The sequence below is a fragment of the Drosophila simulans genome, chromosome 3R (genome assembly GCF_016746395.2).
Source record: "Drosophila simulans strain w501 chromosome 3R, Prin_Dsim_3.1, whole genome shotgun sequence".
NCBI lineage: Eukaryota > Metazoa > Arthropoda > Insecta > Diptera > Drosophilidae > Drosophila > Drosophila simulans.
In genome coordinates this window covers 10,414,176-10,439,486 of record NC_052523.2, presented here as the reverse complement: position 1 = coordinate 10,439,486, position 25,311 = coordinate 10,414,176, and the positions used below count along the sequence as shown (strand labels likewise).

The window sequence follows — 25,311 nt, the reverse complement described above, 5'->3', positions numbered from 1 at the left end:
TTGCTCGTATTTCTGCAATTGAACGTTACCGATAGTTGGCACTGCAAATAAACGTTACCGATAGGAATCGAATTTACTGGGACTTTCTAAATAATTCTGTGTTTATTACTGATTTATACTGTTTCTTTTATTACGAGAATTGGAAGGAATTTTCGAATCAAAGGATTTCCTTAATGTGTCTCAAATTTGAGGAAAGCAGAAATTTATCGAGTATTATCGAATGAATGTTAGTGAAAGAAATAAAAGTCGCGAGTTAAGCATTATGGGGCGCCAAATTTATGAATTTCAATGATTTATGTTCAAAATGATCTTGGTGGAACTGTTCATAAAATTGTTTGAGGCCTTATTATATTTATTAAAAGGCGTTGCTTTAGTTCAATTCGACAAGAATTACACACATTTTACTCAAGTTTACAAAGTAGTTACCACACAATAGCAAATGTTTGCTTTTAAACACAAAATAAACTTGCACGAAGCTAGTTATAGCCCAGCGATCATTTATTATTGATTAAATAAGCCCTAAGATTATAAAAATTTTATTAAAAAATGCAATCAAAGTTTCCCTTTTTGGCCGCATTGGCGCTCTAGTGTGGCTGCAGAAAAATACCGCAAAACGACAGAGGCAAAAATGTACTAAAGTGTACACATATGACTAAAACCAACGGCCAGTCGTCGATAAATTTTCAAATCGTACGGTTGCGGGCGGATGATTCTTGATTGTTTTTAGTCCTAACAACATTGCCGCTCGGACGCATTGCGGCATTTTATTGATTCGCGATAATCCTCAAGATAATCAATAATTAAGCTTAGAGTCAGCACATAAATTAAACCAATAAAGCACATATCATATGTCCCGTTGTTGGCCGACGACTGTAATTGTTTTTGCGCGGGTGTAAAGTGCACGTGCATGTGTGTGTGTGTGTCAAGGATTACGGCAAAATTGTAACTGTTTGGCGTTGGCATGTATGTGTGCGTGGGAGTTTGATGGAAACCGTAAAGTTATAAACATAAGCCGAGTTCCACAAAAGGTGAGAAATCGAAAGCGCTGAGTTGCGGCACTGGCCGCAATCAATATAGAAACCACCCTCCAAAAAGCGTCTGTTTACCCTGTCCAAAAAACCAACAAAAAAAAAAAAAGGATGAAGAAAACCGGATTTCTCAGTCTCGGAACAAAGGAAATTGGGTGTTTTTCTGGGCTCGGGGATCCCAATTAAGTTATCCGTCTAGACCGATTCTGCACTCGATTCGCAATGCGATTGGGTTATAAATAAAACCAGCGCAGGAATCGGAGCAGACAAAGTGCTACAAACTAGCAGGCGCCAGGGGAGGGGAATAATGGACAGGCGTCTTGTCTTGTCTTTAATTTATGCAGCTCATCTTTATTTAGCCCAGCTCGATTCCCATTCATTGAGAATCGTTTCATCTTTTACCATATACCATATTATAACATACCTCCATATCTTTAAACCCGTTTAGGCATCTCGTTTTGGTTTCATTTCTGCTTTTTGTTGTGCCATGCAATTCGCTTTTATTTGTGCTCGCCGAGTGGCTGGCATTGTATAATTCAATTTAAATTGATTTTTTCATTGTTGCGCGGCGTCCGTTTCACTTTTTCTCGCCCAACGGCCGCTTGCCATCCTGCTCTTACTCTCCCCACTTTCGAGCCCCCCTTCTTCTACCATCTTCTGGATATTTGGGGTCCCCTGTTTGCTGTTTGTCTCCACTATTGGATTTTCGCACGCCTGTTATTTCTACAACAGCTTTGTGGTAATTAGAAGCCAATTCAATTTACTTAGCCCAGTTTACTTTTACTTTAATTTGTTAGATTCGTGTTCATTTTTTGAATAAACATGAGCACTTAGTAGTAGTTTTCAGGCTTTGATTAAGTTATCATTTGTTGCGGCTGCAAAATGATAAATATTATAGTGAGTTGCTTAATCTATGATAATATTATTAGCATTTGTTCTAAGAGCAATAACAATAGATTAGAAGATCACAAAAGTAACTATTTTCCGCTTTTGAATTCGTACTCTGATTGCAATTTATTCTTCTCTCCACTTTAATGGCCTTAGTTAATTCTTAGGAAAAAACATTACTTTTTGCGGACAGGTAGTAAATCCGTTTTGGGTGAGATTTTATTTCTTTGCGTGTCGCGTCGAATTTAGTTATCCACACTAACTTTTCGATTAGAATCTGACTCTGGCAGCAACATAAAAGTGGAATTCCAGAACCCAGGTGCTCATGTTGACTCTCTCTCTCTATTCACCTTAGATTGTTTTTGCTAATTTGCAACTTTTGGACATTAGCTCGTATTTTATACCGAATCACTCGCCTCATTTGCATGGGCATCCCATTTCACTGGCAGGCAATAGCTGCAGTGGGCAAAAATTCTCCCATAATCATAACAATCGATCGATCATCAAATGTAATGACCCAAAATTGTGAGCCCGATTTCGTCGTCGGCGGTCAAGTGGCCAGGTTGCCCATGGAGCTGCAAGGATTTGGTGTGGGCCTGAATATTAGAGGCCTGGCAGGCAGGTTCATTGACTTCCCCAGGGTGCTCTAGACGACCGGGGATGATGATGATGATGATGACGTTGACGGAACCGCAACAGTTACTGCACCAACAAAAGCAGCACAAAACCCGACAAAAACAGCAATAGTAGCAACAAAGCCAGTGGCACTTGCACTCAACAGCTGGCACAAAAAAAAAGGAAATCAAATACCAACCACAAAAAATTAAACCAACAAAAAGTCCGGAAGAAGAGCCGGGTTCTGGGGTGTTTTGAAACTTTGAATACTCTTGCAGAGTTTTCCCAAGTTGTGACTTATAGATAATTCAATATCTAACTTAGAAAACTAACTATTTAATTATTTTGCACTTAAAGTCAGAGAACCTAGATTACGTGCAGCAAAAATGTATAAGAATCATTTTAGATTTTTATAGAATCAACTAGATTGCATAACAAACTAGTTTAGCATTTTGAAACCGGTTCGAAACTACAACTGCACATGCGTTCCATTTCTACACCATCCGAATGAGTAATTTATTATTAAATCGTAAATCTTTCGCTGAAGGAATGTACATATTTGTTATACCCGACGTTTGAAGTGTATGATCCAAAACAAACCGAAACGGTGGCTAAACGAAATAAAACGAGATTTCAATGCAGGAATTTCCATTACAAATGTTGCGGTTGTTAATGTTATTGTTGCTGCCACTGAAGTCTGGTTTTGTCAACCGTCGTTGGGGGCCATTGGGGCGCTATGCGGCGAACGGGAGGATTGGGGTCTTGAAACGGGAAAACGACACAGCACTCTCGCCGGCAACTGGCAATTTAACAAACGTTGCACGCACTTGGCCGGAATGGGGCTTCCATTGGAGGAGCCTTCTACGTCGTTGTTGCACGTTTAGGCCGAGTGCAAAACTCAAATGTCGCTTTGGCTTCGAGTGCTGCTGCCAACAAGCCGGTAGGATGCAATTGACCCGAAAACCGAACACTGCAAAACCAAGTGGACAAGTTGGGGGAAAGGAGCCACCATCACCACCATGGCCACCACTGCAGGCCGCAGAAACTCGTTCGAGTTGATTTGGCATCTTTGTATTCATCTTGTGGGTTCAATGAGTCAGGCCCCGCAGTCTGGTCCGGATTTTCGATGCTTGACAACGTTCCGCCTTTCGCCCGGCCACTTCTTTCCGCTCGAAACCAGCAGAGGGCCTACTCATCCTCCGAGTCCGAATCTCTGCCCTCAATCGCTCGGCCAACGGATGCCAGATGGCCATTTGGCAGGCCGTAAATGCAAAAGGGAATGACCAGGAGATGGGGGGACACAATAAAGGGGTTCGTTTGGTTCACCAAGCAGATGTTCTGATCCATTCAGAATTAAACTTTTATGCAGAGGTGCTGCAACAAAGTTATCAATATACACAGCGAATTAAAAGTTTGCAGACGGCTGTCGGCAGTTTAATCTGTATGAATTAAAACGAATCATTTATCAGCAGAGATGCTTGGTATTTAAGGATCACAGATTCCCAGAAAATTTGTCCTTTGATTTCAACTTCAATCATATGAGGCTATTCCATGTTATTGCTAAGCATATTAATTGATAAATAAATCAATTTTGATGGTCCTTTCGAAAGGAAACTCTTAGAAAATAGTTCTTTATACTTTTTTGGGATACATAAACTTAAATTAGGCCATTAAACCATAGAAACTTCTTGCAGATAACGCTGTAAAATAAGTTATCTGTTGTAAATACAGCCATCATGCAGCTTTTTGGTAGGTAAAAGATGATCTATAGTGCCTGCCAGACTTTGATCTTAATTCCAGAACCCTGGTCCCGCCCCATGTGTCGTGCCCATCCTGCTAATGCCTTCACTTGCACTTGCTCCGTGGCCGTCATCATAATTATCATCATCGCCTTTGTGGCCCATCTTCGTCGGCGTCGTCTCATTTGCGTGGGCTTATACTCAGCAACAAAGAGCAAAACAACAAACAGAGGACTGAGCAGTGAAGACAACAACTTTTTCAAGGGCCTGTGCCAATTCTCGATTGCTCTCTTTCCCGTCTCTGTTTTGTTCGCCATTCCATGGTCTTGGTGTTGCCTTTTATGGCTGCTTTTACTTGGCAATCGATAAACAACGACCTTCCGCCCCACAACACCCCCCATTTTTTTTTCCCAACTAAAATGGCTGGAAGTTACTGGGATTATTTGGAGGAGCATTCTTCAGTGTTCTGGTCGGGCTCCTTTGTCTTGTCCCGTTTAGGAGAGCTTATTCGCCACTTGAAGCTGCCAGCCAAGTCAGCCACTCGAGCTGCACTCTCCTCACTTCTTCCCACTTCATCCATCCACCCATCCTCCATCACTCATCAGCCATCAGGGACCTGGCCTCCTGGCTTTATCCTGCTCCCGCTCCTGCCACTTGTTTCCAGGCATTTTTCAAAGTTAATTGCTCGCTGGCAGTCGGCTGAGAAAAAGTGCTGAAAGTCCGTCGAGGGTTAGTGCTCTCCAGAGGGTAAACAAAAGCCATGCTCCAAGATTTGTAACTGAAACTATTGACATTCATTAGCTCACCATGCGGCAACTTGCAAATTACCAAAAAACCAGTAGAGATTCTATAACTCGAGCTTAGTATTCTTAGTATAAGTATTGCCTTTTAAATCATTTAATAGTTCTTATGCGTTACATGTAAGGATTAAGCGAACGAAGTGCTCTTTAATTTCCTGATCTCGATTCTGGACAGGGAAAGGCACCTTAAATGAGTTCGCAGACCAATGCCCAAGTAAAGATTTCCACGTTGTGGCTGTAAAGGAACCGAAATGGGTTCGCCAATAGCCAAAAACGTTCAAGAACTTTACAACAAATAAAGAAAATATTATGTGCAAACTGAAATGCCATAAAAGATAGTGGAAATGAACGGCACACAAATGAATTTTTAAAGAGCTGTGAAAGTGGTTAAAAGGAACACCTTAAAAAGGCAAAGATAGCAGAGAAGAGAGAAGAGAACTCACATTCTAAACACAATATTAGTATTAGTATCTATTAAATTCAATATAGAAATAATCATGCAGCAGCTCAGATCCTTAAACATCTATATCTTACAAGTCATCACTGGATTTCTTCTTCAAATAATCGCAAGAAGCAACAGAAATAATTAATAAGTACAGCTGTCAACACTTGAGTAAAAAGCAACAACCCAAAGCAATTCCTTCCTTTGACAAACAGGAGGAACCATCGGGAATCCCAGTTGATGCTTCCCACCTCAACCAGTTGTAAAACAAAAGTAATTCCAGCTGCTGCTCCAAGTCGAGATGAGAAAAAGGGGCGATTTGGCAAACACCTTCGCACTCCAAGGCGCTCCAAGGGGGCTGACCTGGTGCAGGGGGGAGGGGTTGTTGGTGGTGTTGGTGGATCCTTACAGGTGAGGGGGCTGGGGGACTACATGGCGCTGATGTTGACGGCGCCGACAAAGCAAATACTAAAGCCAAAACTGGCCAACAGAAAAGAACCAGCAACAACTTGGCCGAATAGATCCTTATGGCTAAAATAAAATATTAAATCTTTAACTAAAAATATTTCATTTGTAATACTTAAGAAAATAGTTCAGCATTGTGCTTTATAGGAATCAAAAAAATAAAACTATACAGATAAAAGAAGCTTTTTTTTATAAAGTTTATAGTGTTTACTTGAAGTTTGCTTTCTTATCAACGAGCACTTTGCTTAATCAACACATTTTTTGGTTTCCCCAAATAGTAAATGTTTCCTCAGATCAAACTTTCCTTTGCTTATCAAACCGGCAAATGTATAGTTTTGAGAAATAACTTTATAGCTGTAGCATTTTATTTTTGACCATTTTTTACAATGGTATTTATGTACATACAGTATGTCAAGAAACTGTTACCGCACTGTGAAATATTCAACTTATTACACAGTGTGTAAACAGTTTCTTGACATACTATATGTGAAAAAAGAGAAAACAATGGATTCAATGTTTCCTTGGACAGATTGAGTATATTCTGCTTTATAAACTATATATGATATTATATTTTATTATGTTATTATTATTATATTATACATTTATGTCCAAGTGCACAGCACTGGTGAAGGGACCTCCACTCGTGGGCGGGGGCGGGGGGCGTGTGGCTGGTGCTGCTGCTGCTGCTGCTGCAATTGCCGGCTGCTAACGAGCCGAAGTGACCCGAACACAAGCCGAGTTCCGGCGGAGAGGAGAGCCTGCCACGATTCCTGAGGCTCCTCGTTTCGCGGCTCAGTTGCTTTCGGTCGCTGGCAGTGGGTGCGTCGCTGGGCTCCTGCAGAGACAGCTGTTCCATTTGATCCTTTACTCGCCGGCAAGGACAACGCGAGTGGAAAAATACAAATAAATTGAGAGGGAAGACTGGAGGGAGGATGGGCGATTGTTACAGCAAATCAGAGTGAAAGGTCAACAATGGCTTTGTAGCTTTGTCTCTAATTACGAGTATTCCATTCGGAGCCAATAAAGGATTCAATCCGACGTGCATTCATTTAAATTAAGCGAGAAAAACGTGGCAACTTTCCGCATCCTTTTTCTTGCTGCATTGTGTGAGACAAGGAAAAACTTTTAGCCCAGCGTTTTGCGAGTGTCCGTTTGGTGGTGTGGTTGTGTGTGTGTCTGTGTGCAGGCGCTGATTTATGTGTTTTGTCCTTGTTCCGCGCCAGGACGAAAGGACTTTTTGCCATCCCGTTTCGTGTGTAAGTTGGTAATGTAAGTTTATGTAATAGACATGTAAATTGCAGTTTATTTTAAGGTCTAACAATGAGAAATGTTGGGACGCGACTGTAAAATGGGTTTCTATTTCTTAGGTGATTCATGCTGCTAAGATTAAATAGTTTATGCTTTTATCCCTTATTAGAGGGAAATGTTAAATAGAACTTCTAAGAGCTAGTAAATTTTTATTGTTAAAAAACTAGTTACTAAGCATTTCAGTTTGGATTTCCTTGCTATCTTTTTTCTTTTTCTGAACAAAGCTCGCAATAAATTTCAAACTAATTTAAAGCCACACATCTTAATCAGCATTTCTTTGTAGTGCATATGAGTATCTTTATCATTCCAGATGAAGTTGATGTCATAAGTTTCAGGTTTCTGCCACAAGCTGTTGGGGATCATTCCCCTTTCAATTTCCCGGCCGCTTGTCACTGAAGACAGCTGGTGTATCGATTTCCACAATAAGTGTATTTTCCCGCTTTCGTGACACTAAAATTAGCCGAATCAAACGCAACCCCCCACAAAGACAAGAGTCGCGGATGGAAGTCCAACTTCGACTGCGACTCCATGCGGTTATTATTTATTTCCATTAGTTCATACTCAAATTTCCCCTTATCCACTTTCGTTGGCGGATGGATGGCGTGCCGGTGCTGTCAATTTTCCGGTGGCAGGTTTTTGGTTATTGCGATGTCATGTCATCATGCAATCGTATCGCTTTACCGCATAAACCGACTCGCACAAAGTAATCATTCGATTTCGATCCTCCATCCGCCCGACATGGAGATCTGCCTGGAACCATGGCGTATACATATAATATATAGTACATATTAGTACAAGGCGGCTGCTAATGATGCGTGAAGAAAAAAAAAACAAAGCGGGGAGTGCGCCATGAATTGGCCAAAACGTATGGGACACGTTGCTGTTGGATGTTCCGGATGGATGTTCCATTATTATCGCAGTTTTATCCCAGTTAGCCACGGCTCGCTGTTGGCCATGTGTCATACGGTTTGGGCCACAGTTACACTTGGTTGGCGGGCACGAAAGCAGCTGTAGTAATAAGCTGGCGTTCTAGCGTTTTGCTAAATAGTGCAGAACCCACTGTGGGCTTAAATGGTCATCTTTGGCCAATCATCGGTGGATATTGAAATTGGGTTTTCTCTAAACAGTCGCCATGGAATTCGTTTGGAAATCGATTGGCGGAAGGCAACAATTGATACGTGAGTGAAAATGAAGCCACAGAATTTTCAGAAAATGTCATTCGTGCCTAAGCTTAACTTGGCAAACAAAACAATAGATTTTAGCAGTTTATTCTCAACCATTTAGCAATTAATAATTCAATTTACAAATTGCTAGCAGCCATTTATTCAAACACCATTTAATTGGCACTGACAATTATGAAATAAAAGGCTAGATGTAAACAGAACCATAATTTATGTTGTTATTTATGTGAGCTAATTAAAAATAATACACGCTTAAATGTTGTACATCGAAGCGAAAATTGTTTATTAGAAAAACAGAAATGCATTTCCGATTGCGAATTTGTAGTAGCCATAGACATCGTTTAATTTAAATTATTTATTTATGTTATAATGAGCACATTTTTTGCCTACATAAGCTTAAATTCTTATCATCATCAATGATGTGGAAATATATAACAATTAAGAGAGCAAAGGCTTATAAAGAACATGCAGTTTTATACCAAAACTTGTGGTTTAAAACGGTCTGTGGCTCTTAAACTTCCTAAGAAATTCTTTGAAATTTAAAGGAAATCCGCTTTGTAGGCCTCATTACCTTCAAGCTCGCAATTAGTTAACACTTTAAACCAACAGTGAGTCAGAACTTTTATTTCGTTGGGTAAACAGAAAGGAGACAATAGACCCACTTCACATCAGTCCAGTATCTGGAATCTTTGGCGAGCGAATGGTGTCAAACCGCTGGAGCGATTCCAGTTCCAATTCACTCAAAGTTCCCACCATATGAGGATCCAAGTCATTTCTACTTATATGGAAGCGATCGGTGTAACTGTAAACCTGCCTTATATACACAATCACAATCTAGGGGAGTGAGTCTTTTCCCACCGTTTAGCTCCATGAAATTGAAACGGAAAATTTCATAATCAAAGCCATAAACGTTGTTATTGTTCGCACTGCTAACCATTTTCCTTTTGTCTTGGTCTCGCGTGAAAAATATGGAAAACAAAAACAAGAATTAATTTTCATTTCATTTTCCTCTGCGTACTTTTCGCCAAACAATGCAAAAACCAGACCCAGACCAACTCAAAACCATCCGCACAATGTAAAAAGTCTCACGTTCCGGGTGGAAAAAAAAAAGACGCACATTTTATGAGGCGACTTGTGCTTAGTCAGCATCTAAAGCATTTTATAGCTTTTGGAGTTAGGATCTTAGTCCCCGAGCCATATCAATAAACTAATAGGGGAACCCCCAACAAATGGAATCATAAATTGTTGAAATGGACAAAGAAAGTACCTATGAATGTGCATTTAAAGTTTAAACGCATCATAATCATAAAAAAGAAGGCTAATTTCAGTAGTTTTAGCTTCGTATTTAGGGTTAAATTATATTTTATGGCACTTATCCGATTGGCGCAATCCACACGGCTTGCATAGCGATTTCATTAATTAGTGGCAAATCAATTGGACTCACCTAATTGGCAAAATGTACCGTGGTCTATTTGATTAGTGTTCAAGTGGCCGGAACGGAAGAGCTTTCTGTTTATCTCTCTCTTTGTGGGCCACTTTGGTCCCAATCAATTGCAGATATTAGCAAATGAGTTTTGATTGCTTAATAACCGAAACCGCTAGAGGAAATCAACCATAAACCGTAGCGATCGAGGAGCGACTTTCTCCACACCATTGATGGGTTCCAATTCCTGTGGGCATCCAACGTGGAAACCCATCGATATGGATGTTGGTTAGTATCGCATATAGAGCTCCGCTCGTATATTGTTTTTTCCTGTTGACATTTAATCAACATTGGCGCTACTCCCGCTGGTTGCTCCCACCCACCAAGCCAGGCAATCCCTCTATGGTTCGGACTGGTCGTGCTTTTGGCCAAGTTTATGGGCACAGACTGTAATGTTTTTGTTTTTTTTTTTATGTACCTTTGTCCATATGTCACGTATGGCATCGCTGCATAAGTGAGTAACTGTGAATTCGACGGGCTAGCTCCAAAGTTCTGCTTGTCTAACGGCATCCAGTCCATGGCTACATATGTATGTCCATACATCCATGCTCCTCCGTATCCCCAACCCCCCAAATTTCCTCGTTCGCTTCGTTGGCTTGCCATTAACAGGGGGCCCTTCAGCAGCGGGAGAGGTTTTTTCTAATGTTTTTTATTTTGGTTCCATTTACTCAATTGTGGGTGAGTCACAAAAGGTGCGATATGTGGGGAGCGACTTTGTTTTATGTGTTGTGTGGAACATAAAATAGAAAAGCATAAGTCTTGAGAAGAACACAACGGGTAGGTTTTAATGAGGTTTCCAACAGAAGAGTAATATTTTTAGACCTCGTGGCAGGTACAAATTAAAAAAAAGTATAAAATTAAATTATGTTGAAAATTAGGAAAAAGTCTCTAAGCCCAACATTATTTATAAGTATAAAAGTAATTGATAGTTGTAGCACCTTACTTATATATAATTACCCATAATAAAAGCTAATTGCTTTCCATAAACTACTGTTCAACTAAGTGTGTGCTATTATAATCTAAGTAAAGTTCGGAAAATCTCCTTAATTTTCAAAGTGGACCCATAATTTACTGCTATGCATCTTTTGATGGTTAAAATGCAATTATAGAATGCGAAATGAAAAGTGGAACAATCTTGATTGCAGTAATCTTAAGCCAGATCTTGACAACTTCCTCTGGCAATTACCCTCCATATGTCGCCCCCACCCCAAGCTACTCATCATTTGTAGGCCTGATTTTGGTTTTTGCTTCGCTGACTATGCTAATGACCTGCTATCGTTTGGCCCAACTTGGCCCGGCTGGTCTTAAGTTATTTTTTTTATTTTTTGGCTTGTTTCTTTTGAGTCTCATATGATTATATGTATGGTGGGCACATGCCAAGCCCACACGCTCTACTGGCGGCTTAACCGGCGCATTACTCATGCTCATCTGCTCCGGAAAATTGCCATAACTGGTTGTTCACCCCTCCACGCCCATCTGCGCCCCTTCGGTCGCTTTGGTGCAACGTTAGTTTCTTTAATTAAAAAAGCATGAACTCTTTGTAAAGTTCTGGGGACCTTGCTAAACTCCTTGCCCCTATGGCATGGCTCTCATTGCCCATTCCTCTGACATCGTGAAAAGGGGAGCAAAGGGAACCCCAGCTGCCACTACTAAAGTCCAAAGTCAGAGTTGAAATTTGCATGAGTATACTTTGGTTAAGTTTTCAACTACGTTTGAGTGTTCTTATCGACTTTATAAATGCAGAACTTAAGTTGAGATAAAGATAAAGGTTTGCAAAAGCCTATTTAAGCAACTATTAACTACTGAGCTGTTTTTATGCTCTAATATAAAGCGACCATGTAACTTGGTTACTATTCATTTCTATATGCTTATGGACTTCGAATCGTTTTCCACTTTACGTTTTTTCTTTGCTATTTTTTGGGGGAACTTTTTGCGTTTGCCGCTAAGAAAACAGTTTTTTAACCGTTTCAGTTTGTTGAGGCCCGCTTTTCCTTTTGCCTTCAGCTGCAGCTGCAATTTCCGTGCCATTTATGCAAACTATTGTTGTTCACACATGAACACGAATATATTTAAAGACTTACAATTTTGGGCTCCGTTCATATCTTATGTAAATGAATCGAGAGCGATAAATTATATTTAGGATTTTGTTATCTAAGGCGACATGGGTGCATTGCTCAAAAACATGTAATTTAAGTGCACACTACATGAGTCAGTCACTTGAGATCGTTCCCCGCCTCCTAAAATAGTCCCTTAGTGGGAGACCACAGATAAGGTCCTCGCCGCTCAAGATAGGCAGATGTGCCCGAGCGTGGGACCTCGATAAGGCGGGGACTATTTACTTAGGCCTCTGCGTAGGCCATTTACTTTAAGATGCGATTCTCATGTCACCTATTTAAACCGAAGATATTTCCAAATAAAAGCAGTTTCTTACAAAAACTCAACGAGTAAAGTCTTCTTATTTGGGATTTTACATTTGGTCAATCGAGCCTTTAATCGACTCTGCAGTTTCCCCCTACCAAAGGTAAGGAACTCAGAGAAAGGCCAGCTCCTTTAAGCATCTTACAGCTAAAGGTAGCAAAAATAAGTGACTCTTGTTTCCCCCTACCAAAGGTAAGGAACAGAGTATAAATATAAAAAGCAAAAAGATACAAAAGAATCTTTTATGTTTTAAAACAAGCACCTTATAGTCTATAGCTAAAGGTTGCTTTGTGTACCATTATAAATTGTGGTAAGGCGTGCTTGAGGCCATACATCAGCAATTGTGAAATTAAAAAGTGCCTGAAAACAGTGCCTTATAAATGCTCTAATAGCATTAAATCAGCTCATAAATAGAGTGCAGTGTATATGCCATAAGAGCATAAATTAAATAAAAAGTGCCTGAAAACAGTGCCTTATAAATGCTCTAATAGCATTAAATCAGCTCATAAATAGAGTGCAGTGTATATGCCAAAAGAGCATAAATGCCGAAATAAATGGCTAAAAAACAAAAAATCTGACTGGACTACAAAAATAATAAAACGTGCCAAATAAAAAAAAAAAAAAATCATCTTTAAACATCGACGGAGCCTTAAAGAAGAGAAGGAAGTCAAATTCAAAGGAGCCTCTACCAGCAGCAGAAGCAGCAACAACAGCAGCAGCAGAAGCAGCAACAGCAGTAGCAACAGCAGCAACAACAGCAGCAACAGCAGCAGCAACAACAACGACATCAGCTAAGTCAAAACAAGAATTTTCTGTTTATCCAAACACACATATATATATAAATACATATAAAATACATATACACGTACTATATATATTAAGAAATTACAAAAAATTTTCAAAATGATGTCAGAAAAGACTATTCAATTCCTTAAGAAGCAGTCCGAAATTATTTTGGAAATTAGAAAGTTGGAAGTAAAACCAACATTAACAGATGTAGAAATTCTAAAATTAAATGAGCTTCAAAAATGTTTCATTGCTAATCATAGCAATTTGTTAAAGATCGGCGTTGTCGATCATGAATATTTTAACGCGAAGCAGTATGATTTAATAATGATGGTGTTAGAAAAAATTAAAAATAAAAATGAAAAAATTAAGGGCGAGTCGGTAGAAAACACTTTCCCTAAATCAAACACTGTCCCTAAATCAAACCCTCCCCCTACATTAAACCTTGAAATGTGTGGTCACCCTGAAAAAGAGGGTATAGCACAAAACAACGCTTTAAAAGTAGAGCAGGCATTTCGAAATAATGTTGGCCAATTTCGAGTATATCTAGAAGATACGTCTAAACTAATAGACAGTAGTCCAGATTTCCTTAAAATAAGGAAAAATAAAATTGAATTTTTATGGCATAAAATAGATAACCTGATTGAACAGGTGAATAGTCATTTTGAGAGCTCGCTATTCGAAGAAGAAATTAGCGAACTTGAATTTGACAAACAAAATATTCTTACAGCCATTAATAGTCGACTCAGTGGCACAATAAATAAAGCTGAAATGTCGACGGTTGTTAAGGCGGAGGAGTTACCAACCCTGCCTAAAATACAGATTCCCACTTTCTTTGGTGATTCCAAAGAATGGGATCTTTTTAATGAACTCTTTACAGAGCTCATACATGTGAGAGAGGATCTCAGTCCTTCTCTCAAATTTAATTATCTAAAGTCAGCATTAAAAGGAGAAGCCAGAAATGTGGTTACTCATTTACTGCTCGGCTCTGGAGAAAATTATGAAGCCACTTGGGAGTTTTTGACCAAGCGATATGAGAATAAAAGAAACATATTCTCAGATCATATGAATAGGCTTATGGATATGCCAAATTTAAATTTAGAATCCAATAAGCAAATAAAGACATTTATTGACACGATTAACGAGTCAATTTATATTATAAAATTAAAGGCACAATTACCAGAAGATGTGGATGCAATTTTCGCTCACATAATTCTTCGGAAATTCAATAAAGAATCACTCAATTTATATGAAAGCCATGTTAAAAAGACAAAAGAAATACAGGCACTTTCTGATGTCATGGACTTTTTAGAGCAAAGGCTCAATTCTATATCATCATTCTCACAGGAAGTAAAACCTGTAAAGAAAATGATTAATAATAACAAGAATAAAAATTATAGTGACAATTGTGCATATTGCAAACTACCAGGGCATTATTTAATTCAATGCCATAAATTTAAAATAATGAATCCAGCAGAACGGTCTGACTGGGTAAGAAAAAATGGGATTTGCCTAAGATGTCTGAGGCATCCGTTTGGTAAAAAATGTATAAGCGAGCAGCTTTGTTCGACTTGTCGTAAACCTCACCACACGTTACTTCACTTTGCAGGTCATAATCCAGAAAAAGTGAATACGTGTAGAACAACAGGTCAAGCCTTGTTGGCCACGGCCTTGATTCAAGTAAAGTCGAGGTATGGAGGCTTTGAACAATTAAGAGCATTGATTGATAGTGGCTCTCAAAGCACAATTATTTCAGAAGAGTCTGCACAGATTCTAAAATTGAAAAAATTTCGGTCTCATACTGAAATAAGTGGAGTATCTTCCACAGGAACGTGCATCTCCAAGCACAAAGCGGTTATTTCGATAAGAAATTCTCCGAAAAATTTAGAAATTGAAGCAATTATTCTCCCAAAACTTATGAAGGCACTTCCAGTCAACACGATTAATGTTGATCAGAAAAAATGGAAGAACTTTAAATTAGCCGACCCCGATTTTAATAAACCGGGTCGCATTGATCTAATCATTGGAGCAGACGTATATACTCACATTCTGCAAAATGGAGTTATAAAAATAGACGGTCTCCTTGGGCAAAAAACTGATTTCGGGTGGATAGTTTCTGGATGTAAAAAATCCAAAGGAAAAGAAACCATTGTAGCCACAACAATAGAAATAAAAGAGTTAGATCGCTACTGGGAAGTGGAAGAAGAAGAAAAAGATGATATCGAGTCTGAAATCTGTGAAAATAAATTTATCAAAACGACAAAAAAAGATTCAGATGGGCGATACATTGTGTCAATTCCATTCAAGGAGGATGTCACCTTAGGAGATTCAAAGAAACAAGCGATAGCTCGTTACATGAATCTGGAGAAAAAACTAAAAAGAAATGAAAAACTTAAGGTTGACTACACTAAATTCATGAATGAATACATGGATTTAGGACACATGATTGAAGTGAGTGATGAAGGCAAATATTTTTTACCGCACCAGGCAGTGATTAGAGATTCAAGCCTTACGACCAAATTGAGAGTAGTTTTTGATGCTTCAGCAAAAACTACGAATAACAAAAGTTTGAACGACATAATGTGGGTTGGGCCACGAGTTCAAAAAGATATTTTTGACATTATTATTAAATGGAGAAAATGGGAATTTGTTGTTTCGGCAGACATTGAAAAGATGTACCGACAAATTAAGATAGATAATAATGATCAAAAATATCAATATATTTTATGGAGAAATTCTCCAAAAGAAAAAATTAAAACATATAAATTAACCACAGTCACTTACGGAACTGCATCTGCACCATATTTGGCTACCAGGGTTCTGGTAGATATTGCAGATAAATGTAAAAACCAAGTTATTAGTGCAATAATTAGGAATGATTTCTATATGGATGACCTAATGACTGGAGCTGATTCGGTAGAAGAAGCTAATAAATTAATAACATTAATTCTCCATGAATTGCAGAAAGTTGGATTCAACTTAAGGAAATGGATTTCCAACAATTCCAAAATATTAACCACTGTGGAGGACACAGGGGACAATAAGGTTCTCAATATTATCGAAAATGAATGTGTTAAAACTTTAGGACTAAAATGGGAACCTCAAAATGATTTATTTAAGTTCAGCGTAAATTGTAATGATGAATCAAAAAATATAAATAAGCGCGTTGTGTTATCAACGCTAGCAAAAATATTTGATCCGTTAGGATGGTTGGCACCAGTCACGGTTTCAGGAAAACTTTTTATTCAAAAACTTTGGATAAATAAAAGTGAATGGGATCAGGAATTATCCATAGAAGATAAAAATTATTGGGAAAAATATAAAGAAAATTTATTATTGTTAGAGAATATTCGAATCCCAAGGTGGATTAATTCAAACAGTTCTTCAGTCATTCAGATTCACGGATTTGCGGACGCCTCCGAAAAAGCATATGCTGCAGTAGTCTATGCTAAAGTAGGACCTCATGTTAATATAATAGCTAGCAAAAGTAGAGTCAACCCTATAAAAAATAGGAAGACAATTCCCAAACTCGAGCTGTGTGCAGCTCACCTGCTTAGTGAATTAATCCAAAGACTAAAAGGATCAATTGACAATATAATGGAGATCTATGCTTGGAGTGATTCCACGATTACCTTAGCATGGATTAACAGTGGTCAAAGTAAGATCAAATTTATAAAAAGAAGAACGGATGACATTCGGAAATTAAAAAATACTGAATGGAATCATGTTAAGTCAGAGGATAATCCAGCAGATTTAGCATCCAGGGGAGTGGATTCTAACCAGTTGATCAACTGTGATTTTTGGTGGAAAGGTCCGAAATGGCTAGCAGACCCAAAAGAACTTTGGCCTCGGCAGCAGTCTGTAGAAGAACCTGTCTTAATAAATACGGTATTAAATGACAAAATAGATGATCCTATTTACGAATTAATAGAAAGGTATTCCAGTATAGAAAAACTTATACGTATAATAGCATACATAAATAGATTCGTGCAGATGAAAACAAGAAATAAAGCCTATTCATCAATTATTTCAGTAAAGGAGATAAGAATAGCGGAAACAGTTGTTATTAAGAAACAACAAGAATACCAGTTTAGGCAAGAGATAAAGTGCCTTAAAATCAAAAAGGAAATCAAGACAAATAATAAAATATTGTCATTGAATCCATTTTTGGACAAGGATGGGGTTCTAAGAGTTGGAGGAAAATTGCCAAAATTCAGCAGAGTCTTTCGGAGAACCTAGTAATTCCAGGAAAACGGTCAGGTACGGAACTTAAGGAGGTGTATACACTGTTAACAGCCAGGGGTTTATTCATCGACGATAAATTGATCATTAGTGCAAAAGTGCCTCTGTTTAGCAGGCATCCATCCAAATTGTTCAGGCTTATTCCGGTGCCAATTCGAAATGAAGATCGGATAATAATGGTGCATACAACGTCCGAATATTTAATTTATAATTTTGAGATAGATTCCTATCACATAATGACGGAAGCCACATTAAATCAATGTCAGAAATGGCAATTAAATAAGAGAATATGCAAAGGAAGTTGGCCCTGGAATTCAGCGAATGATAATGCATGTGAGATTCAGCCTCTAAAGCCAGATAAAGCGGCGAACTGCATCTATAAAACAGTAGTCGACTCTAAAAGTTACTGGGTAGAGTTAGAAAAGAAAAGTAGTTGGTTGTTTAAGGTTCCTGCGAATTCAAAAGTCCGTCTGCAATGTACTGGCTCTCAAATTGAATTGTTTGATTTGCCTCAGCAAGGAGTTTTAAGCATTGCGCCATATTGTACGGCAAGAACCGACGATAAAATTCTAGTTGCCCACCATAACATTCAGTCCGAAAGTGAAGAATTATTATCAACACCTTATATAGGAGAAGTTAGTGAAGTGCCGAAGATTATTTGGGATCCGCTGAAACTATCAATATTAAATCATACTGAGGAATTTGAACGATTGAATAATGAAATTAAATTTATGAAAGAGAACCATCAAAAATTGAAAGATTTACATTTCCATCATATTTCCGGACATGCTGGATTAATTATTGCTTTAATACTAATGATAGTATTAATAATATATTTCATACGGAAATGTGCTGTGCAACAAAGAATGCAAGCAATAACCTTTGCAGGTCCGTTGCCAGTACTATAAATATCAATAGTAAATAAACAATAAAATAATATAACAAATAAAAATATACAGTCCACTATATCGTTGTTTAATAGAAAATGTACTTCTACATAGAAAAAGCAAAATGTTTAAAATAAGTTAATTGAGTACAAATTGTTGAATTAAAAATAATATAAACCATAATTGTAATCCAATAAAATTAAAAGCCAGAAAAACTAGGCCCATTGAAATCTTAGTTGCAAAATAAATGAACATATATCAAATAAATACAGTCCACTACTGTTATAAATGCAACTAATATACTAATGTACATCTCAGCTTTGCTGGCCCTTTGGCAGAATGTTCACACATGAACACGAATATATTTAAAGACTTACAATTTTGGGCTCCGTTCATATCTTATGTAAATGAATCGAGAGCGATAAATTATATTTAGGATTTTGTTATCTAAGGCGACATGGGTGCATTGCTCAAAAACATGTGCACACCACATGAGTCAGTCACTTGAGATCGTTCCCCGCCTCCTAAAATAGTCCCTTAGTGGGAGACCACAGATAAGGTCCTCGCCGCTCAAGATAGGCAGATGTGCCCGAGCGTGGGACCTCGATAAGGCGGGGACTATTTACTTAGGCCTCTGCGTAGGCCATTTACTTTAAGATGCGATTCTCATGTCACCTATTTAAACCGAAGATATTTCCAAATAAAAACAGTTTCTTACAAAAACTCAACGAGTAAAGTCTTCTTATTTGGGATATTACAATTGTTTTTGCTCTTGTTGTTTTTTGGCCCTCCAACGTTTACCATTTTTGAACTGAATTTACGTTCACAGTTCTGCCTTCTGTCCTCTTTCTTGGCCTTCTTTTTCGGCCTTCTTAGGTGATTGCAGTGACTTTCAATTAACTTTTTGCCAGAAACTTTTAATTAAAAGGAAATGACTATTTTTTTTTTTTGCAATTTAAAAGGTGTCGTGATCGTGATTATGTTCCAACATAAATAATAGCAGAAAGCGACTAATTTGTTTCCCTTTTCAATTGTAGCAAAAGTTTGTAAACTAAAATTCGATTGGAAAAGTATTATGAAATTGAATAACAGCGATACAAAAGTTCGACCTGCACCTATAAAAAGAGGAAAATAGCTAACAGCAAAGTTTACAATTGATTCGTAGGGCTTTCAGAAAAGTTTTCCATACACAAACTACAAATTTGGTTGGCAGCAGCACAAAGAAAGGCAAGCGAACCAACCAATACATCATTGACACAATGTGCATCGGGGGATACGACTATTAGATACCCCTTGATCGTAAAACATTTATTTACTTCAGCCACAACTCTAAACTAAGTTAAATATAAACACGCCTATTAATAAAATTTAAACGCCTAAAAATAAAATAAACAAATAATTCATGTGAGCCATTAAACCGAACTACCCACACACATACCCTTGATGTTTGCCACTCAACAGGGTGGCAAATATATCCATTTGCATTGAAAGCATTCACATGGGCGCCTCAAGTTGCAACTCCAAACGAAATTAAGCTCCTTCGGGGGAAAAAAGAAAACAGCAGAGCAAAGGGCAAGGACGAAAAGGAACTAGGATATCAGCAAAGCTGACTTTTTGAGTTGGGTCCTCTGTTGAATGGGGATGGCTAGCATATCACACAAACTCGAACGCCCACAATCAGCAAAAGAAGAGGAAAGGAACCAAGGCAAAAGGAAGCAAAACAAAGTCATTTTCCAATTCGAAATTATATTGGGCAGAAGGAGAAAAGTGACGGAAAGCAGCCACAGAGGAAAAAAAGGATAACACGTCAAAGGAAACCGAAGGAGCTAGACGTGCCGGCTCCCAGATGAAGGTTGTCATCCATTCGGAGCTGACAAAATGGTTGACAAAGTGCAATTTGCAATGGAATCAAATTTGCCAGAAAACTCTTCTCAAAATTCGTGATGACAGCAGCTAGAAGCAAATTCGTAGTACTTCCCAAAATAGATACACTGAAAAGAAAATCTTATTATTTATGTTGACTAAATTATATTATAATATGAACAACTAAAAAGTTGAACTGTGTCAACGTTTTCCGTTGATGTATTTTAAACGCTTTTTTATCTTTTAAATTTCATTTTTTTTGCTGGAGCTGCTGTTTAGATGGCCTCCTATTTTTTCTGTGCACTTATGCAGGATAAATGTGCTGGGAAAACGTTTTGATGGGGGTCAAGGACAAGCTGCCCGGAGCAGTTGACGCTTGCCATCTTTGGTTTCCTTTGGGCAGGAAGTTATTTAGCTCCTTGGTCGGAAGGAAGTGAAAATATTCGACTAATTGAAATAATTGAGGCAAACTTTGTTGGGAATTGTTGCTGCTGAGAAGTTTCCGAGTATCAGCAGAGATATCAAAACGCTCCAAACCAGAATCTTTAACAATTTCTCCCATCCTGAGCATTTTCTAGAGGGCTTAAGCTTTGGTTTCTCTGTTCTTTTATTATTTTTCTTTTTTTTTCTGCAGCACACTTGCCACACATTTCTCTGTGGAGCAAAAATGAATGGGGGAAATGAATGGGGCTCTTGGGACAGGGGAACCGCTTAAATTACCATAAGAGCGGTTGGAGCAGGGTTGTGTGCGTGGGGGGATGTGTTTGGTTCCGTTGGGTGACAGGTGGTGGCTTGTGGCAACATCAGTTAATGTCCGCTGATTAGCATAGGACCCCTTTTTGGACCAGCGGAACATTTGAATGGATGCAACGATGCTGGTGCTCGGCGGACCTTAAATGCTTTTAAATTTTAATTAAATTGAATTCAATGTTCCGTGGACAGGAGATAATGCTCTTCTCTGCGTGTCGAACTGAAATAAAAACCTAAATTATGGCGAATGGCAAATAAAAGTGAATAAATCATGTGCAGCTGTGGAAATTGTTAACTTGTTTAACATGCCTTTTCTCTCATTTGTGGGACATTAACTTATTTGCCTGCATGTGCAGCTGTGGAAATTGTTAACTTGTTTAACATGCCTTTTTTGTCTTTCATTTGTGGGCCATTAATTTATTTGCCCGCAATAGGTTGGCCATGGATTGTGTGGAGTTCATAGCTCCATTATGGTGGTAAAAGTTTGTGGCAAACTATGCAATAATTTCATCATTGCGAAAAGTTCTGCGAACATGTGAAGAGTTTTTGATTGAGTTTGCAGTTTGCATAGTTCGTTTCGTTAGTTTGACTTGCGTGCTTGGGCAATCCGGAAATGCTGACGTTTCTGTGCTGAACTTTGAACTTAATCACGAATCATAGAAGATTATAGATCTCTACATATTTTTTATCTCCAATTCAAAATTCGTATGTTTTTGACATTTGCCAGTAGAACGTGGCCAGAGGATTGTCATTTCTTTATCTATTCCGTTCTATAGCAAATTTATTTGTTTTTAATTTAAGAGGCATACAAGCACCTTGCCTAGAATTTCACATATTCCTGACAAGCATTTATGCATTCCTTACACCAGGCCCCAGGCACTTTTCCCCTTCCTCGCACTTGTTATGGTTTAATTAAATTCTCGACTAAACTTCCTGCCCTCTTCCGTATGAAATATTCAAACACTCTTGCGGCAAGGACAGCCCAGACAGGATTAGTGAGGGGAAAATAAAATCAGAAGCAGGATTCAGCTTGGTATAAATGCGTGGTTAGCTACCTATTTTTAACGTTTTGTGCATGAATAAACGGCATAAATGCTAGTTATTTAGGATTAAATGCAGTGCAGGTAAACAAAAGGAGTCTTTTTAAACAATCATGGCATGTAATAATATTTTCTTCCCATGGGCTATCTATATTACATTTCTTTATTCCGTTTCAGATGTAGAAAACAGTCAAAGTAAAGAAGAAGCCCAGCAGCGAGATCTTTCCGGTGAATTCCAGCCGGCGACAAGCAAGCGCAGTCCACTGACGAGGATGTCGTTCAAGCTCTTTCGCCGCGGATCGGCGCGCTGCATCGGTCTGCTATCGGCGTTTGTAACGATCCTGCTCTGCCTCTACTACATCTCCATTGGCCAGCCCAATCCGACGCCCATTTCCGAGACGGGTGCCCCATCGGCGGCGTTGCGGGGATCACCACTTAATGGCCTAACTGGTTTCAGCGTTGGCGGAGGTTCGTCCTCGATCATCCACCAACAGAAGCAGCACCTTGTGATCGCCTCAAATCAAAAGAGATCATCGGAAACAAAGTCGGCGCAAACATCGGTATCGCCGGAGGAGCAATCAGAGGAGCAGTACACCAACAGCGATTGGGGCGACAAGTGCTACGAACTGATCCAGAGCAATACAAACATAACGGCTAGCGAGGAGCACAGCAAGTTTGACTTTCAGGTACGAAGAAGCTCTATCGTCATCTTAAGCAACACATTAATAATATCAATTTCTTACAGCCGGAATGGATGCGATCAAAGGAGTACTGGGATCGTGGCTTCGAGGAGCGATTTGATGCGCAGAAGAAGGACAAGCAGCGCCCGCCACTGAAGATCATAGTGGTGCCGCACTCCCATAACGATCCTGGCTGGCTAAAGACCTTTACCAACTACTTCCAATCGGATTCCCGGCAGATCCTTAACCTACTGGTGACCAAGATGCAGGAATACACGGACATGACGTTCATTTGGTCGGAGATCAGCTTCCTTCAGCTGTGGTGGGATCAGGCGCATCCCACCAAGCAACGGGCACTAAAGCGTTTGATTGACGCTGGTCGCATTGAAATCACCACCGGTGGATGGGTGATGACGGATGAGGCGAATGTCCACATCTATCCGATGTTAGATCAGCTCATCGAGGGCCATCAGTGGCTAAAAAACAATCTGAATGTCACACCGAAAGTGGGCTGGTCCATAGATCCATTTGGGCATGGCAGCACGGTGCCTTATCTGCTGTCCGGAGCGAATTTCGAGGGAACCATCATCCAGCGGATTCATTACGCCTGGAAGCAGTGGTTTGCTCGCCAGCAATCGGGTGACTTCATCTGGAAACCCTATTGGAGAAGTAGAAAAGACAAGGATAGTGTAGCTGGTAGCCTGCTCACTCACAACATGCCCTTCGATATATACTCGATTAAGGGATCATGTGGCCCACATCCCTTCATCTGTCTAAACTTCGATTTCCGCAAAATTCCAGGCGAGTACACCGAGTACTCTGTTAAGGCGCAGTTCATTACAGACGACAATCTGGAGTCAAAAGCGCAGTTGCTGCTGGAGCAATATGCCAGGACTGCCTCGTTGTTTCCACATAATGTGGCCCTCATTCCAGTTGGCGATGATTTCCGATACAACAAGGATCGCGAGGTGGATCAGCAATATCAGAACTACAAGAAGCTAATCGATCACATCATGGCCAATCGAAGGCTTTACAATGCTGATATCCGATTTGGCACTCCCAGTGATTACTTCGAGGCAATCAAGGAGCGCATGAAGGATCATACCCCAGGATTTCCGACCTTTAAGGGTGACTTTTTTGTTTATTCCGATATCTTTTCGGAGGGCAGACCGGCCTACTGGTCCGGTTACTTCACCACGCGTCCGTTCTACAAGCTTCTGAGTTCAGAGCTGGAGCATCAGCTGCGATCTGCTGAAATTGTCTTCACCCTGGCCTACAATACTGCTCGGCAAGCAAAGCGAGAGAACGCGATTAAGATATACGAGAAGAACTACGAGCTTATCATTAATGCCAGGCGAAATTTGGGGCTGTTCCAGCACCACGATGCCATCACTGGTACATCCAAGGCAGCGGTAATGAGAGACTATGCAATGCGCCTGTTCGAGAGCACACAGAACATGGTCAAGATGCAGGAATCCTGCCTTGAGCTCCTTCTACAAAAGGGCCAGCCTCGACATCACGGTTTCCTGCTCAGTGAATTTGAACGGGACAACTTCAACAAGCTGCCGCGCAAGATGCCAATCCAGATGGCCAACGGTGACGAGTCCACGCCCACTGTTCAGGCGGGAGAAGGCGGAGCCGGTGGGTCATCTTCCACCGGTTCGGTAGGCAGCTTTGTGCTATACAATTCGCTGGCTCAGAAGCGTTTGGAAGTCGTTACACTACGCGTACAACATCCCAATGTAAAGATACTTAACGACAAGGGTGTAGAATTGAATCACATCCAGATCAATCCAGTGTGGAACATCACCGATACCTACGAACAGGGTCTGGGCACATCCGTATCGGGCACTGTGGGTCGCATTCGCACCTCAACGCGCCAATTTGAGGTGATGTTCGTGGCGGAGTTGGAACCTTTATCGCTGAGCACTTATCGGGTACAGGTGGACGAGGTTAACTTCAAGCGAAACATAGCAACTATATACTGTGACGATTGCACGGAATCGCAACCAGCATCAGTGAGTCCGCCCGAAGAAACGGAATCCTCACCGACGTCAGTTTTTCAGGCGCGTGGCAAGCCAGCGGGTGAGTTTTTAATATAGTAAATGAAGTGAAAAAGTTAAAATAACGTTCGTTTTACAGGCGATATACAGTTGGAGAATCCTCACATGCGATTGCTGTTCGACGAGAAGAGCGGTTTTCTGAAGACCATCACGCGTAAGAACCAGAAGAAGGAGTTGCTCAAGCCGCTACAGTGCAACATCAAGTTTGCCGCCTATCGCAGCGCCCAATTCCACTCTGGTGCATATCTCTTCAAGACCGATCCCGAACAAAGTGAGGCCGAGAAGGAAGTGCTAGAGGGCTATACGGACATGCGCATCATTATCACCTCGGGTCCCATAGCCAGTGATGTGACTGTCATTTATGGACCCTTTTTAGCGCACACGGTGCGCATCTTCAACACGAGAACTCACCTGGATGCAGCGATATATGTTGAAAATGATATAGATTTCGAGCCTCCACCCAAAAATCGGGAGACGGAGCTGTTTATGCGATTTGTCACCAACATAGATAATATAGCTCAAGCTCCGATGCAGCGGGATCCGCTTAAAGAGCCGGCCGATGCGGCTACCATGCCGGAGCTTCCCGTGTTCTACAGCGATCAGAACGGTTTCCAATATCATGAGTAAGTCGAG

At 39.9% G+C, this 25,311-nt stretch overlaps 1 protein-coding gene across 3 annotated transcripts in view; it reads left to right on the top strand.

Moving 5' to 3' along the window:
• The first annotated feature begins 653 nt into the window (after window positions 1-653).
• The window catches only part of LOC6727913 (alpha-mannosidase 2), a 26,608-nt gene continuing 1,950 nt past the window's right edge, over window positions 654-25,311 (top strand). The window contains exons 1-4 of one of the 3 annotated variants that reach the window (XM_016175387.3): window positions 654-1,028; window positions 22,113-22,621; window positions 22,681-24,700; window positions 24,758-25,301. In XM_016175387.3, coding sequence (XP_016034529.1) covers window positions 22,208-22,621; window positions 22,681-24,700; window positions 24,758-25,301 — 2,978 coding nt within the window. In that variant the 5' untranslated portion in view covers window positions 654-1,028; window positions 22,113-22,207. Of the gene's footprint in view, window positions 1,029-6,747; window positions 7,234-8,256; window positions 8,464-22,112; window positions 22,622-22,680; window positions 24,701-24,757; window positions 25,302-25,311 lie in introns of those variants that run through there. The other 2 variants (XM_016175389.3, XM_016175388.3) reach the window with 2 other exon arrangements.